The sequence below is a fragment of the Entelurus aequoreus genome, linkage group LG05 (assembly GCF_033978785.1).
Source record: "Entelurus aequoreus isolate RoL-2023_Sb linkage group LG05, RoL_Eaeq_v1.1, whole genome shotgun sequence".
Classification (NCBI taxonomy): Eukaryota; Metazoa; Chordata; class Actinopteri; order Syngnathiformes; family Syngnathidae; genus Entelurus; species Entelurus aequoreus.
The window spans coordinates 7,534,504-7,548,073 of NC_084735.1; the positions used below are offsets into that span (position 1 = coordinate 7,534,504).

A 13,570-nucleotide genomic window follows, 5' to 3' on the forward strand; every position below is an offset into this window, starting at 1 on the left:
TTTTTTGAGTTTGTGAAACATTTTTTTTTTGGAGTTCGTGAAACATTTTCTTTGAGTTTGTGAAAAAAAATTGAGTTTGTGAAGTATTTTTGAGTTTCTGAAACATTTTTGAGTTTTTTTAAAACTTTTTTTATGAAATTGTGAAACATTTTTGAGTTTAGGAATTTTTTATTTTAGTTTGTGAAACTTTTTTGGGGGGTTTGTGAAACTTTTTTGAGTTTGTGAAACATTTTTTTTTTGAGTTTGTGAAAAAAATGTTTTTAGTTTGTGAAACATTTTTGAGTTTGTGAAACATTTTTTTTGAGTTTGTGAAACATTTTTTTGGAGTTTGTGAAACATTTTTTTTAGTTTGTGAAACATTTTTGAGATTGTGAAACATTTTTTTGGAGTTTGTGAAACATTTTTGAGTTTGTGAAACTTTTTTTTTTTTTGAGTTTGTGACAAAAATGTTTTTAGTCTGTGAAACATTTTTGAGTTTATGAAACATTTTTTTTGAGTTTGTGAATTTTTTTTGAGTTGGAACAATCCGGATGCTTCTTTTCCTCTTTGGTCCACAGTTTCCAAAAACAATTTGAAATGTGGACTCGTCAGACCACAGAACACTTTTCCACTTCGCATCGGTCCATCTTAGAGGAGCTCGGGCCCAGCGAAGCGTTTCTGGGTGTTGTTGATAAATGGCTGTGGCTTTGCATGGTACAGTTTTAACTTGCACTTACAGATGTAGCGACCAACTGTAGTTACTGACAGGGGTTTTTCTGAAGTGTTCCTGAGCCCATGTGGTGATATCCTTTACACACTGATGTCACTTTTGTGTGTGTGTGTGTGCGTGGGTGTGTGTGTGAGTGTGTGTGTGCGTGCATGTGTGTGTGTGTTTGTGTGTGTGTGTGTGTGCGTGCATGCGTGTGTGTGTGTGTGTGTGTGTGTGTGTGTGTGTGTGTGTGTGTGTGCCTACGCACGATGAGGATCTCCCTCCAATTCTCCCTGAGGTGCAGGATGGATTCATGCACGACTCGGTGTGTGTGTGTGTGTGTGTGTGTGTCCGTGTGTGTGCGCGTGATCCACATGTTTCTGCAACATTTAAAAATTATAGTAGTGATATATTAAAAAAAAAAAAAAAAAAAAAAAATCGGTCTCTATGATCTTTCACGCACACGCGCGTCATTTCCACACGCTTGTCGGAAGCAACTGAGCTCCCCTCTGGCCCCGCCCCCTTTTATAAATAGCTGCGCGCGGCTCTCAGTGACGTGGACACGCACGAACATGTGTAGGTGAATCTTTGAATGAGATCCCCCCCCTCCCTCCCCTTCCCCTCCTCCTCCCACTCCCACTCCCACTCCCACTCCCCCCACCCCCTCCCCTGCCGCTTCCAGTTACTAGGGCATCTCCATAAAAAGCCCACGGAGGATGGGAGAGCCCGCTCTGTGAGAGAAGCAGCGGCCGCGGAGAGGATGGAGAAGAAGATGGAGGAGAAGAGGATGGAGAAGAGGAGGGAGGAGAGGATGGAGGAGAAGATGGAGAAGAAGATGGACAAGAAGAGGATGGAGAAGAAGAGGATGGAGGAGAAGATGGAGAAGAAGAGGATGGAGGGGAAGATGGAGAAGAAGAGGATGGAGGGGAAGATGGAGAAGAAGATGGAGGAGAGGATGGAGGTGAAGAAGATGGAGAAGAAGATAGAGAAGAAGATGGAGGAGAGGATGGAGGTGAAGAAGATGGAGGAGAAGAAGATGGAGAAGAAGAGGATGGAGGAGAAGAAGATGGAGAAGAGGACACTTTTCAGGCAGGACTCTGAAGACTTTCTTCCCCCTCGGACCAAAGAGGTGAGTCCATCCTTGTGTTGCCATGGTGATGGAGACGGAGGTGAAGAAGATGGAGAAGAGGACACTTTTCAGGCAGGACGATGAAGACTTTCTTCCCCCTCGGACCAAAGAGGTGAGTCCATCCTTGTGTTGCCATGGTGATGGAGACGGAGGTGAAGAAGATGGAGGAGAAGAGGACACTTTCCAGGCAGGACGAGGAAGACCTTCTATCCCCTCGGCCCAAAGAGGTGAGTCCATCCTTGTGTTGCCATGGTGATGGAGACGGAGGTGAGTGCTGCAGTGTGACTCACGTCAGCATCAGGACCACCTTCACTTACAACTCCCGTTCCTTCCGCCGCTCACTTTTACCCCCCCCCCCCCGCTTCCGGTGTGGCCGGCACGCTGCGATGCCCTTATATGGGTTTCCGGCGGCTTGCCCGACTCGCCCTCCCTCCCCACGGGTGCCGTGACGTGCGTCGGGGATGCAGTGACGTGCGCAGGCCTGCGTCACTCTTGCGCATGTTGCGGATGACACGCACGCACGCACGCACGCACGCGCCTACTACAAGACATGACGCGCGGTTCATTCATAACTCTGACGTGCGCGCGCCTCCTCGTCAGCCGCTGGCCGACAGGAGAGTCCTGCGCGCGGGAACGCGCCCACGCGCGCCGCCGCTTCTCCTGGAAAGCAGCCAGGCGCCGGGAGGAAGGCGGGAGGCGATTGGCTGGCGGCGCCAGTGACGTCACGCGCTCCCTTTCCGCGCCAACGTCGAGCGGAAGCGAGTTCAGCACCACGGACAGCGCATTACAGGCAGCGGTCGGCAGAGGGCGCTGTCTGGTGCTGAACCGGAAGTACTGCTGAGTGATCGCTATTGGCGGATTCTAAACAATAAAGTAACGTTTTAAAAACAAATTAACAAGTTATTTTAACGTTTACTCGCCGTATATTAATTTTAAAAAGTTATAGTAACATTTAAAAAACAAATTACCAAGTTATTTTAATGTTTACTCACGGCATTTTAATTTAATAAAGTTATAGTAACATTTAAAAAACAAATGAACAAGTTATTTTAATGTTTACAGTGGGGCTATGGGCGACGTCGTCAATTGTCTCAAACTTTACCACCTCAGAGAACACTTGGCCCTTTGGGCTTTCCCTTGACAAGTTCCAAAAATTCTCAGATTTCCCAGAATTCCAAGTTCTCCAGGACATTTTTCCCATTCAGAATGAATTGGCCATTTTTCAAACTCCCACACATTTCCACATTTTTCAACCGATTCAAACCATTCCACCTTCAACACATTCCACTCATCCTAGACATTCAGACTATCATTTTTCCAAGTTCAAAAAAATTCCAGGAATTTCCAGAATTCTCGGTTTTTCAAACCCTTTGTTCACCCTTTTTTCTGTCGACTGCTCCCTTCACATTTTTCAACCCACTTCAAGCGTTCCACCGCCAAAACATTCCTCTTAATCAGGACAAAAAACACAAAGTTGTATTTTGAACTGAAAAAATTCCAGGTTTTCCCGAAATTCCAGGAATTCCGTAAAACTATTTCTCAATTAAAAATTATACTACTTTAACATTTCTTGACCGTTTTGAAAAATTCCAAAACCAACCTTTTTTTTTTTTTTTTTACCATTTAAAAAAAAATGCCTTCTTTTCCCAGAACCCCCAAATTTCCAGGAAATTCTCATTGAAATGAATGGGACACTTTTCAAATTTCCACAACTCCTCCATTTTCCATCTAATTCAACCGTTTCACCGTCAAAACATTCCTCTTAATCAGGACAAAAAACACAGAGTTGTATTTTGAACTGAAAAAATTCCGGGTTTTCCCGAAATTCCAGGAATTCCGTAAAACTATTTCTCAATTAAAAATTATACTACTTTAACATTTCTTGACCGTTTTGAAAAATTCCAAAACCAACCTTTTTTTTTTTTTTTTTTTACCATTTAAAAAAAATGCCTTCTTTTCCCAGAACCCCCAAATTTCCAGGAAATTCTCATTGAAATGAATGGGACACTTTTCAAATTTCCACAACTCCTCCATTTTCCATGTAATTCAAACAATTCCCCCTTCAACACATTACACTCATCCTGGACATTCAGACTATCATTTTTCCAAGTTCAAAAAAATTCCAGGAATTTCCAGAATTCCCGGTTTTTCAAACCCTTTTTTCACCCTTTTTTCTGTCGACTGCTCCTTTCACAGTTTTCAACCCACTTCAACCGTTCCACCGTCAAAACATTCCTCTTAATCAGGACAAAAAACACAGAGTTGTATTTTGAACTGAAAAAATTCCAGGTTTTCCCGAAATTCCAGGAATTCCGTAAAACTATTTCTCAATTAAAAATTATACTACTTTAACATTTCTTGACCGTTTTGAAAAATTCCAAAACCAACCTTTTTTTCTTTTTTTTTTACCATTTAAAAAAAAAAGCCTTCTTTTCCCAGAACCCCCAAATTTCCAGGAAATTCTCATTGAAATGAATGGGACACTTTTCAAATTTCCACAACTCCTCCATTTTCCATCTAATTCAAACCATTCCCCCTTCAACACATTCCACTCATCCTGGACATTCAAACTATCATTTTTCTACATTCAAAAAAATTCCAGGAATTCCCGGTTTTTCAAACCCTTTTTTTTGTCGACTACTCCTCCCACATTTTTTAACCCACTTCAAGCGTTCCACCGCCAAAACATTCCTCTTAATCAGGACAAGAAACACAAAGTTGTTTTTTGAACTGGAAAAATTATTGTTTTTTTCCTGAATTTCCAGGAATTCCGTAATACAATTTCTTAATGAAAAATGTTACTACTTCAAAATTTCTCGACCGTTTTGAAAAATTCCAGCACCATTCAAGTTTTTGTGACCATTTTCAAAAAAAGTGCCTCTTTTCCCGGAATCCCCAAATTTCCAGGAAATTCCCATTGAAATGAATGGGACCCTTTTCAAATTTCCACAACTCCTCCATTTTCCATCTAATTCAAACCATTCCCCCTTCAACACATTCCACTCATCCTGGACATTCAAACTATCATTTTTCTACATTCAAAAAAATTCCAGGAATTCCCGGTTTTTCAAACCCTTTTTTTTGTCGACTACTCCTCCCACATTTTTTAACCCACTTCAAGCGTTCCACAGCCAAAACATTCCTCTTAATCAGGACAAGAAACACAAAGTTGTTTTTTGAACTGGAAAAATTATTGTTTTTTTCCTGAATTTCCAGGAATTCCGTAATACAATTTCTTAATGAAAAATGTTACTACTTCAAAATTTCTCGACCGTTTTGAAAAATTCCCGCACCATTCAAGTTTTTGTGACCATTTTCAAAAAAAGTCCCTCTTTTCCCGGAATCCCCAAATTTCCAGGAAATTCCCATTGAAATGAATGGGACACTTTTCAAATTTCCACAACTCCTCCATTTTCCATTTAATTCAAACCATTCCCCCTTCAACACATTCCACTCATCCTGGACATTCAAACTATCATTTTTCTACATTCAAAAAAATTCCAGGAATTCCCGGTTTTTCAAACCCTTTTTTTTGTCGACTACTCCTCCCACATTTTTTAACCCACTTCAAGCGTTCCACAGCCAAAACATTCCTCTTAATCAGGACAAGAAACACAAAGTTGTTTTTTGAACTGGAAAAATTATTGTTTTTTTTCCTGAATTTCCAGGAATTCCGTAATACAATTTCTTAATGAAAAATGTTACTACTTCAAAATTTCTCGACCGTTTTGAAAAATTCCAGCACCATTCAAGTTTTTGTGACCATTTTCAAAAAAAGTCCCTCTTTTCCCGGAATCCCCAAATTTCCAGGAAATTCCCATTGAAATGAATGGGACACTTTTCAAATTTCCACAACTCCTCCATTTTCCATCAAATTCAAACCATTCCCCCTTCAACACATTCCACTCATCCTGGACATTCAAACTATAATTTTTCTACATTAAAAAAAATTCCAGGAATTCCCGGTTTTTCAAACCCTTTTTTCTGTCGACTACTCCTCCCACATTATTAAACCCACTTCAAGCGTTCCACCGCCAAAACATTCCTCTTAATCAGGACAAGAAACACAAAGTTGTTTTTTTGAACTGGAAAAATTCCCGGTTCTCCCAAAATTCCAGGAATTACGTAATACTATTTCTTAATTAAAAATGTTACTACTTCAACATTTCTCGACCGTTTTGAAAAATTCCAGCACCATTCAAGTTTTTGTGACCATTTTCAAAAAAAGTCCCTCTTTTCCCGGAATCCCCAAATTTCCAGGAAATTCCCATTCAGAATGAATGGGACACTTTTCAAATTTCCACAACTCCTCCATTTTCCATCTAATTCAAACCCTTCCACCTTAAACACATTCCACTCCTCCTGGACATTCAAACTATCATTTTTCCAAGTTCAAAAAAATTCCAGGAATTCCCGGTTTTTCAAACCCTTTTTTCTGTCGACTACTCCTCCCACATTTTTTAACCCACTTCAACCGTTCCACCGTCAAAACATTCCTCTTAATCAGGACAAAAACACAAAGTTGTTTTTTTGAACTGGAAAAATTCCCGGTTCCCCCAAAATTCCAGGAATTACGTAATACTATTTCTTAATTAAAAATGTTACGTCTTCAACATTTCTCGACCGTTTTGAAAAATTCCAGCACCATTCTAGTTTTTGTGACCATTTTCAAAAAAATCCCTCTTTTCCCGGAATCCCCAAATTTCCAGGAAATTCCCATTGAAATGAATGGGACACTTTTCAAATTTCCACAACTCCTCCATTTTCCATCTAATTCAAACCATTCCCCCTTCAACATATTCCACTCATCCTGGACATTCAAACTATCATTTTTCCAAGTTCCAAAAAATTCCAGGAATTCCCGGTTTTTCAAACCCTTTTTTCTGTAGACTACTCCTCCCACATTTTTCAACCCACTTCAACCGTTCCACCGCCAAAACATTCCTCTTAATCAGGACAAGAAACACAAAGTTGTTTTTTGAACTGGAAAAATTATTGTTTTTTTCCTGAATTTCCAGGAATTCCGTAATACAATTTCTTAATGAAAAATGTTACTACTTCAAAATTTCTCGACCGTTTTGAAAAATTCCAGCACCATTCAAGTTTTTGTGACCATTTTCAAAAAAAGTCCCTCTTTTCCCGGAATCCCCAAATTTCCAGGAAATTCCCATTGAAATGAATGGGACACTTTTCAAATTTCCACAACTCCTCCATTTTCCATCTAATTCCAACCATTCCCCCTTCAACACATTCCACTCATCCTGGACATTCAAACTATCATTTTTCTACATTCAAAAAAATTCCAGGAATTCCCGGTTTTTCAAACCCTTTTTTCTGTCGACTACTCCTCCCACATTTTTTAACCCACTTCAACCGTTCCACCGTCAAAACATTCCTCTTAATCAGGACAAGAAACACAGAGTTGTTTTTTTCCTGAAATTCCAGGAATTCCGTAATACTATTTCTTAATTAAAAATGTTACTACTTCAACATTTCTCGACCGTTTTGAAAAATTCCAGCACCATTCAAGTTTTTGTGACCATTTTCAGAAAAAGTCCCTCTTTTCCCGGAATCCCCAAATTTCCAGGAAATTCCCATTCAGAATGAATGGGACACTTTTCAAATTTCCACAACTCCTCCATTTTCCATCTAATTCAAACCCTTCCACCTTCAACACATTCCACTCCTGGACATTCAAACTATCATTTTTCCAAGTTCAAAAAAATTCCAGGAATTCCCGGTTTTTCAAACCCTTTTTTCTGTAGACTACTCCTCCCACATTTTTCAACCCAATTCAACCGTTCCACCGTCAAAACATTCCTCTTAATCAGGACAAGAAACACAAAGTTGTTTTTTGAACTGGAAAAATTCTTGTTTTTTTCCTGAAATTCCAGGAATTCCGTTATAGAATTTCTTAATTAAAAATGTTACGTCTTCAACATTTCTCGACCGTTTTGAAAAATTCCAGCACCATTCTAGGTTTTGTGACCATTTTCAAAAAAATCCCTCTTTTCCTGGAATCCCCAAATTTCCGGGAAATTCCCATTGAAATGAATGGGACACTTTTCAAATTTCCACAACTCCTCCATTTTCCATCTAATTCAAACCATTCCACCTTCAACACATTCCACTCCTCCTGGACATTCAAACTACCATTTTTCTACATTCAAAAAAATTCCAGGAATTCCCGGTTTTTCAAACCCTTTTTTCTGTAGACTACTCCTCCCACATTTTTTAACCCACTTCAAGCGTTCCACCGTCAAAACATTCCTCTTAATCAGGACAAGAAACACAAAGTTGTTTTTTTCAACTGGAAAAATTCCCGGCTTTCCCGAAATTCCGTAATACTATTTCTTAATTAAAAATGTTACTACTTCAACATTTCTCGACCGTTTTGAAAAATTCCAGCACCATTCAAGTTTTTATTTTTTATTTTTTTTTACCATTTTCAAATAAAAATCCCCCTTTTCACGGAATCCCCAAATTTCCAGGAAATTCCCCATTGAAATGAATGGGACATTTTTCAAAGTTCCACAACTCCCACATTTTTTTTCCTACCGATCAAAAAAAACAAACAAGTTATCTTAAAGGCCTACTGAAATGAATGTTTTTTATTTAAACGGGGATAGCAGATCTATTCTATGTGTCATACTTGATCATTTCGCGATATTGCCATATTTTTGCTGAAAGGATTTAGTAGAGAACAACGACGATAAAGATCGCAACTTTTGGTATCTCATAAAAAAAGGCTTGCCCCTACCGGAAGTAGCGTGACGTAGTCAGTTGAACATATACGCAAAGTTCCCTATTGTTTACAATGATGGCCGCATGAAGTGAGAGAGATTCGGACCGAGAAAGCGACAATTTCCCCATTAATTTGAGCGAGGATGAAAGATTTGTGGATGAGTAAAGTGCAAGTGAAGGACTAGTGGGGAGTTGAAGCTATTCAGATAGGGAAGATGCTGTGAGAGCCGGGGGTGACCTGATATTCAGCTGGGAATGACTACAACAGTAAATAAACACAAGACATATATATACTCTATTAGCCACAACACAACCAGGCTTATATTTAATATGCCACAAATTAATCCTGCATAAAAACACCTGCGTGTTTGTTATGCTAGCTCCTAGCTCCTCTGCTAGCTCCTAGCTCCATAGAACACGCCAATACAATTCAAACACCTGATCAACACACACAATCACTCAGCCCAAAAGACCGTTCACCTAACCCAAGGTTCATAAAGCTTATATATTTTTAAAAAGTTACGTACATACGCAAAAAAAAAGTTGCGCACATAGGGTCAAGCGATCAAATGTTTAGAAGCCAAAGCTGCATACTCACAGTAGCACGTCTGCGTCTTTGTCATCCAAATCAAAGTAATCCTGGTAAGAGTCTGTGTTGTCCCAGTTCTCTACAGGCGTCTGTGTATCGAAGTCAAAAGTCCTCCTGGTTAGAGTCTCTGTTATCCGAGTTCTTCCATCTTGACTGCATCTTTCGGGAATGTAAACAAAGAAGCGCCGGCTGTGTACTGTTGTTGCTGACTACGTTCGAAAAATACGTCCATTTCGCACCGACAACTTTCTTCTTTGCTTGCTCAGCTTCCTTCTCCATAATGCAATGAACATGATTGCAACAGATTCACGAACACAGATGTCCAGAATACTGTGGAATTATGAAATGAAAACAGAGCCTTTTTGTATTGTATTCAATGGGGAAGGCATACCCGTGTCTACGTCACGCGCATACGTCATCCTCAGAGGCGTTTCGAACCGGAAGTTTAGCGGCAAATTTAAAATGTCACTTTATAAGTTAACCCGGCCAAATTGGCATGTGTTATAATGTTAACATTTCATCATTGATATATAAACTATCAGACTGCGTGGTCGGTAGTAGTGGCTTTCAGTAGGCCTTTAATGTTTACTCACTATAGTAATTAAATAAAGTTATTTTTGCTAATCAACATTTGATCTCCTCCTGCCATTCCAACGTTGAATTACCCGGGGGGACGGAAACTTTCCCACCAGGACCAACATTACCACACAGTAGCGCAGTAGGCCTAAGTATTCACTAAAACCAAGGCGGCGGTTTTACTTAACGAGCCCATTTATTCATTTCGGGGCCCTTGCAACCTTACAGGCAGTTTGAACAGTCACACTGTGTCTGAGTCTGTCATCATCATTTTATTTTATTTTTTTAAATTGTTTTTGTTGAAGTCATGTGCCTGACGACTGTCCCCTTTTCTTGTGTCCATGCTAGGGGCCCCTCGGAGGAGCGAGTCGTCGCCATGGTTACCGCCAGAGCATCAGCACCTTGGCTTTAGACTGCTTACTGCTTCCAGCAGCGTCACAGTACAGTAACAGTCTACAGTCATGGCTACTGAGGCCTGGCAACAACAACAACAACACCACTACCACGCTGCCAGTCCCACTACGTCGTCATGACGCGGCGGAAGAGAGGAGTGGGCGGGGAGGGGGGGGGACCTGCGTGGGCCCACATTGGGGGAGTCCTGGCGCCGGCCAATGAGACCTCGCCGTCCTGCAGTTACCATGCTGCTGTCTCCATGGCGACCGTGGCTTTAGATTGTTACTCTATAGCAACAAGCACCATGGTAACAGTCTACAGCCATGGTCGTTAGGGGCAGGTGTCGTCACAGGGGGGGGGGGGGGGGCGTTCTGCGGATGAGTCATCCCCGGCCTCAGCTGCTGGAGCTCTGGCGCCCTGTGCTGGCCAGAAAGTGGTACGACAAGACGACGCAAACATGGTTTTTGTATTGAACATGTACACACACACTTATATTGTCAAAGGCACTTTCAACACCTTCAAATAATAATAAAAAAATAGGATAAAGGTGCAAAATTCACTAAAAATTACTCCAATGAAGATATCAATTTAAGGGATTTTTGTATTTTTAACAATTATTCCAAGATTTACAGTTTTTTTCCCCCATTTTCTCACACACAATTCTACTAACTGTGTGTTTATTTTTTCCCAAAAGATGTACACACTTTTCCAAACACAACATTGAATTTTCTTACTTCCTAGACTATTTGCAAAATGACACACTCGGGTCCAAACAGATGGCCGCTCATCAAAATAAAGCAAGCGTGTGTAAAAAAACAAAAACAAAAAAAAAACCAGTTTTATTGTCATCTCACTCACACACACACTTGGAATGATGAGACACTGTTGGAGTGACTCACACACAACACTGACAAATACTAAACATATTTGGGGAAAAAACGAACTATTTTACTATAAGAAATCACATGTTTGGGGCATTTTTTTAGCATATGTTTCATAAACTCAAAAAATGCTTCACAAACTCCAAAAAATGTTTCACAGACTCAAAAAAATGTTTCACAAACTCCAAAAAATGTTCCATGAACTCCAAAAAATATTTCACAAACTCCAAAAAATGTTTCATAAACTCAACAAATGCTTCAAAACTGCAAAAAACCTTTCACTAACTACATTTTTTCCTCTAAAAACTCAAAAATGTTTCACAAACTCAAATATTTTTTCCATACATTCCAAAAACTATTTAACAAACTGACATTTTTTTCCCATAAACTCCAAAAAATATTTCACAAACTCCAAAAAGTGTTTCATAAACTCCAAAAAAATGTTTCACCAACTCTAAAAAATGTTCCATAAACTCCAAAAAATATTTCACAAACTCCAATTTTTTTTTCATAAACTCAAAAAATTGTTTCATAAACTCAAGAAAATGTTTCATAAACTCCAAAAAATGCTTCACAAACTCCAATTTTTTTTTCACAAACTCAAAAAAATGTTTCACAAACTTAAAAATATTTCACAAACTCAAAAAAATGTTTCACAAACTCAAATTGTTTTTTCACAAACTCAAAAAAATGTTTCACAAACTAATTTATTTTTTCATGAACTAAAAATTTTTCAAAAAACTGAAAGTTTTATTTTGTGAAACATTTTTCAGTTTGTGTAACATTGTTTTGTGTTTGTGGAGTTTTGGCAGTCATTTCACTCCACATGATGTACTTCATGGACTGAAATGACTGCCAAAACTCAAAAAAAATGTTTCACAAACTCCAAAAAATGTTCCATAAACTCCAAAAAATATTTTACAAACTCCAAAAAATGTTTTACAAACTCAAAAAAATATTTCACAAATTAATTTTGTTCCCTACAAACTCAATAATGTTTCACAAAGTCAAATATTTTTTCCATAAATTCCAAAAAATATTTCACAAACTCACATTTTTTTCCCATAAACTCAAAAAAATGTTCCATAAACTCAAAAAAATGCTTCACAAACTCCAAAAAATGCTTCACCAACTCTAAAAAATGTTTCAAAAACTCAAAAAATGTTTCATAAACTCCAAAAAATATTTTACAAACTCCAAAAAATGTTTCACAAACTCAAAAAAATATTTCACAAATTAATTTTGTTCCCACACGAACTCAAAAATGTTTCACAAAGTCAAATATTTTTTCCATAAATTCCAAAAAATATTTCACAAACTCAAATTTTTTTCCCATAAACTCCAAAAAATATTTTACAAACTCCAAAAAATGTCTCACAAACTCAAAAAAATCTTCCACAAATTAATTTTTTTCCCCCACAAACTCAAAATTTTTTCACAAACTCACATTTTTTTCCCATAAATTCCAAAAAATATTTCACAAACTCCAAAAAATGTTCCATAAACTCAAAAAAATGCTTCACAAACTCCAAAAAATGCTTCACCAACTCTAAAAAATGTTTCAAAAACTCCAAAAAATGTTCCATAAACTCCAAAAAATATTTTACAAACTCCAAAAAATGTTTCATAAACTCCAAAAAATATTTTACAAACTCCAAAAAATGTTTCACAAACTCAAAAAAAATATTTCACAAATTAATTTTGTTCCCCCACAAACTCAAAAATGTTTCACAAAGTCAAATATTTTTTCCATAAATTCCAAAAAATATTTCACAAACTCCAAAAAATGTTCCATAAACTCTAAAAAATGCTTCACAAACTCCAAAAAAATGCTTCACCAACTCTAAAAAATGTTTCAAAAACTCAAAAAAAGTTCCATAAACTCCAAAAAATATTTCACAAAGTCCAAAAAGTGTTCCATAAACTCCAAAAAAATATTTTACAAACTCCAAAAAATGTTTCACAAACTCAAAAAAATCTTTCACAAATTAATTTTCCCCCCCACAAACTCAAAAATGTTTGACAAAGTCAAATATTTTTTCCATAAATTCCAAAAAATATTTCACAAACTCACATTTTTTTCCCATAAAATCTAAAAAATATTTCACTAACTCCAAAAAATGTTCCATAAACTCCAAAAAATGCTTCACAAACTCCAAAAAATGCTTCACCAACTCTAATTTTTTTTTCAAAAACTCAAAAAATGTTCCATAAACTCCAAAAAATATTTTACAAACTCCAAAAAATGTTTCATAAACTCCAAAAAATATTTTACAAACTCCAAAAATTGTTTCACAAACTCAAAAAAATATTTCACAAATTAATTTTGTTCCCCCACAAACTTTTTTTTCCCATAAACTCCAAAAAATATTTCACAAACTCCAAAAAATGTTCCATAAAGTCAAAAAAATGCTTCACAAACTCCAAAAAAATGCTTCACCAACTCTAAAAAATGTTTCAAAAACTCCAAAAAATGTTCCATAAACTCCAAAAAATATTTCACAAAGTCCAAAAAATGTTCCATGAACTCCAAAAAATATTTTACAAACTCCAAAAAATGTTTCACAAAC

General features: G+C 37.7%; 1 protein-coding gene across 2 annotated transcripts; it reads left to right on the forward strand.

The window, feature by feature from the left end:
* The first annotated feature begins 1,405 nt into the window (after positions 1-1,405).
* Positions 1,406-10,255, forward strand: LOC133649580 (uncharacterized). Of its 2 annotated transcripts, XM_062046180.1 has the most exons (4): positions 1,406-1,596; positions 1,627-1,735; positions 1,878-2,044; positions 10,075-10,255. In XM_062046180.1, the coding sequence occupies exons 1-4, from the start codon at positions 1,449-1,451 to the stop codon at positions 10,173-10,175; spliced, it is 525 nt and encodes a 174-aa protein (XP_061902164.1). In that variant the 5' UTR covers positions 1,406-1,448; the 3' UTR covers positions 10,176-10,255. The 2 variants fall into 2 exon arrangements, with proteins under 2 accessions (XP_061902164.1, XP_061902163.1); XM_062046179.1 differs by having other exon boundaries at positions 1,406-1,735.
* Positions 10,256-13,570: the final 3,315 nt, after the last annotated feature.

Bases quoted from the DNA above. Each gene is read 5' to 3' on its own strand.
- LOC133649580 (XM_062046179.1), top strand. From the start codon at position 1,449: ATGGAGAAGAAGATGGAGGAGAAGAGGATGGAGAAGAGGAGGGAGGAG. The intron at 1,736-1,877 runs GAGGATGGAGGA...GATGGAGAAGAG, and splicing joins GAGAAGAAGATGGAGAAGAA to GACACTTTTCAGGCAGGACG. The intron at 2,045-10,074 runs GTGAGTCCATCC...TGTCCATGCTAG, and splicing joins TATCCCCTCGGCCCAAAGAG to GGGCCCCTCGGAGGAGCGAG.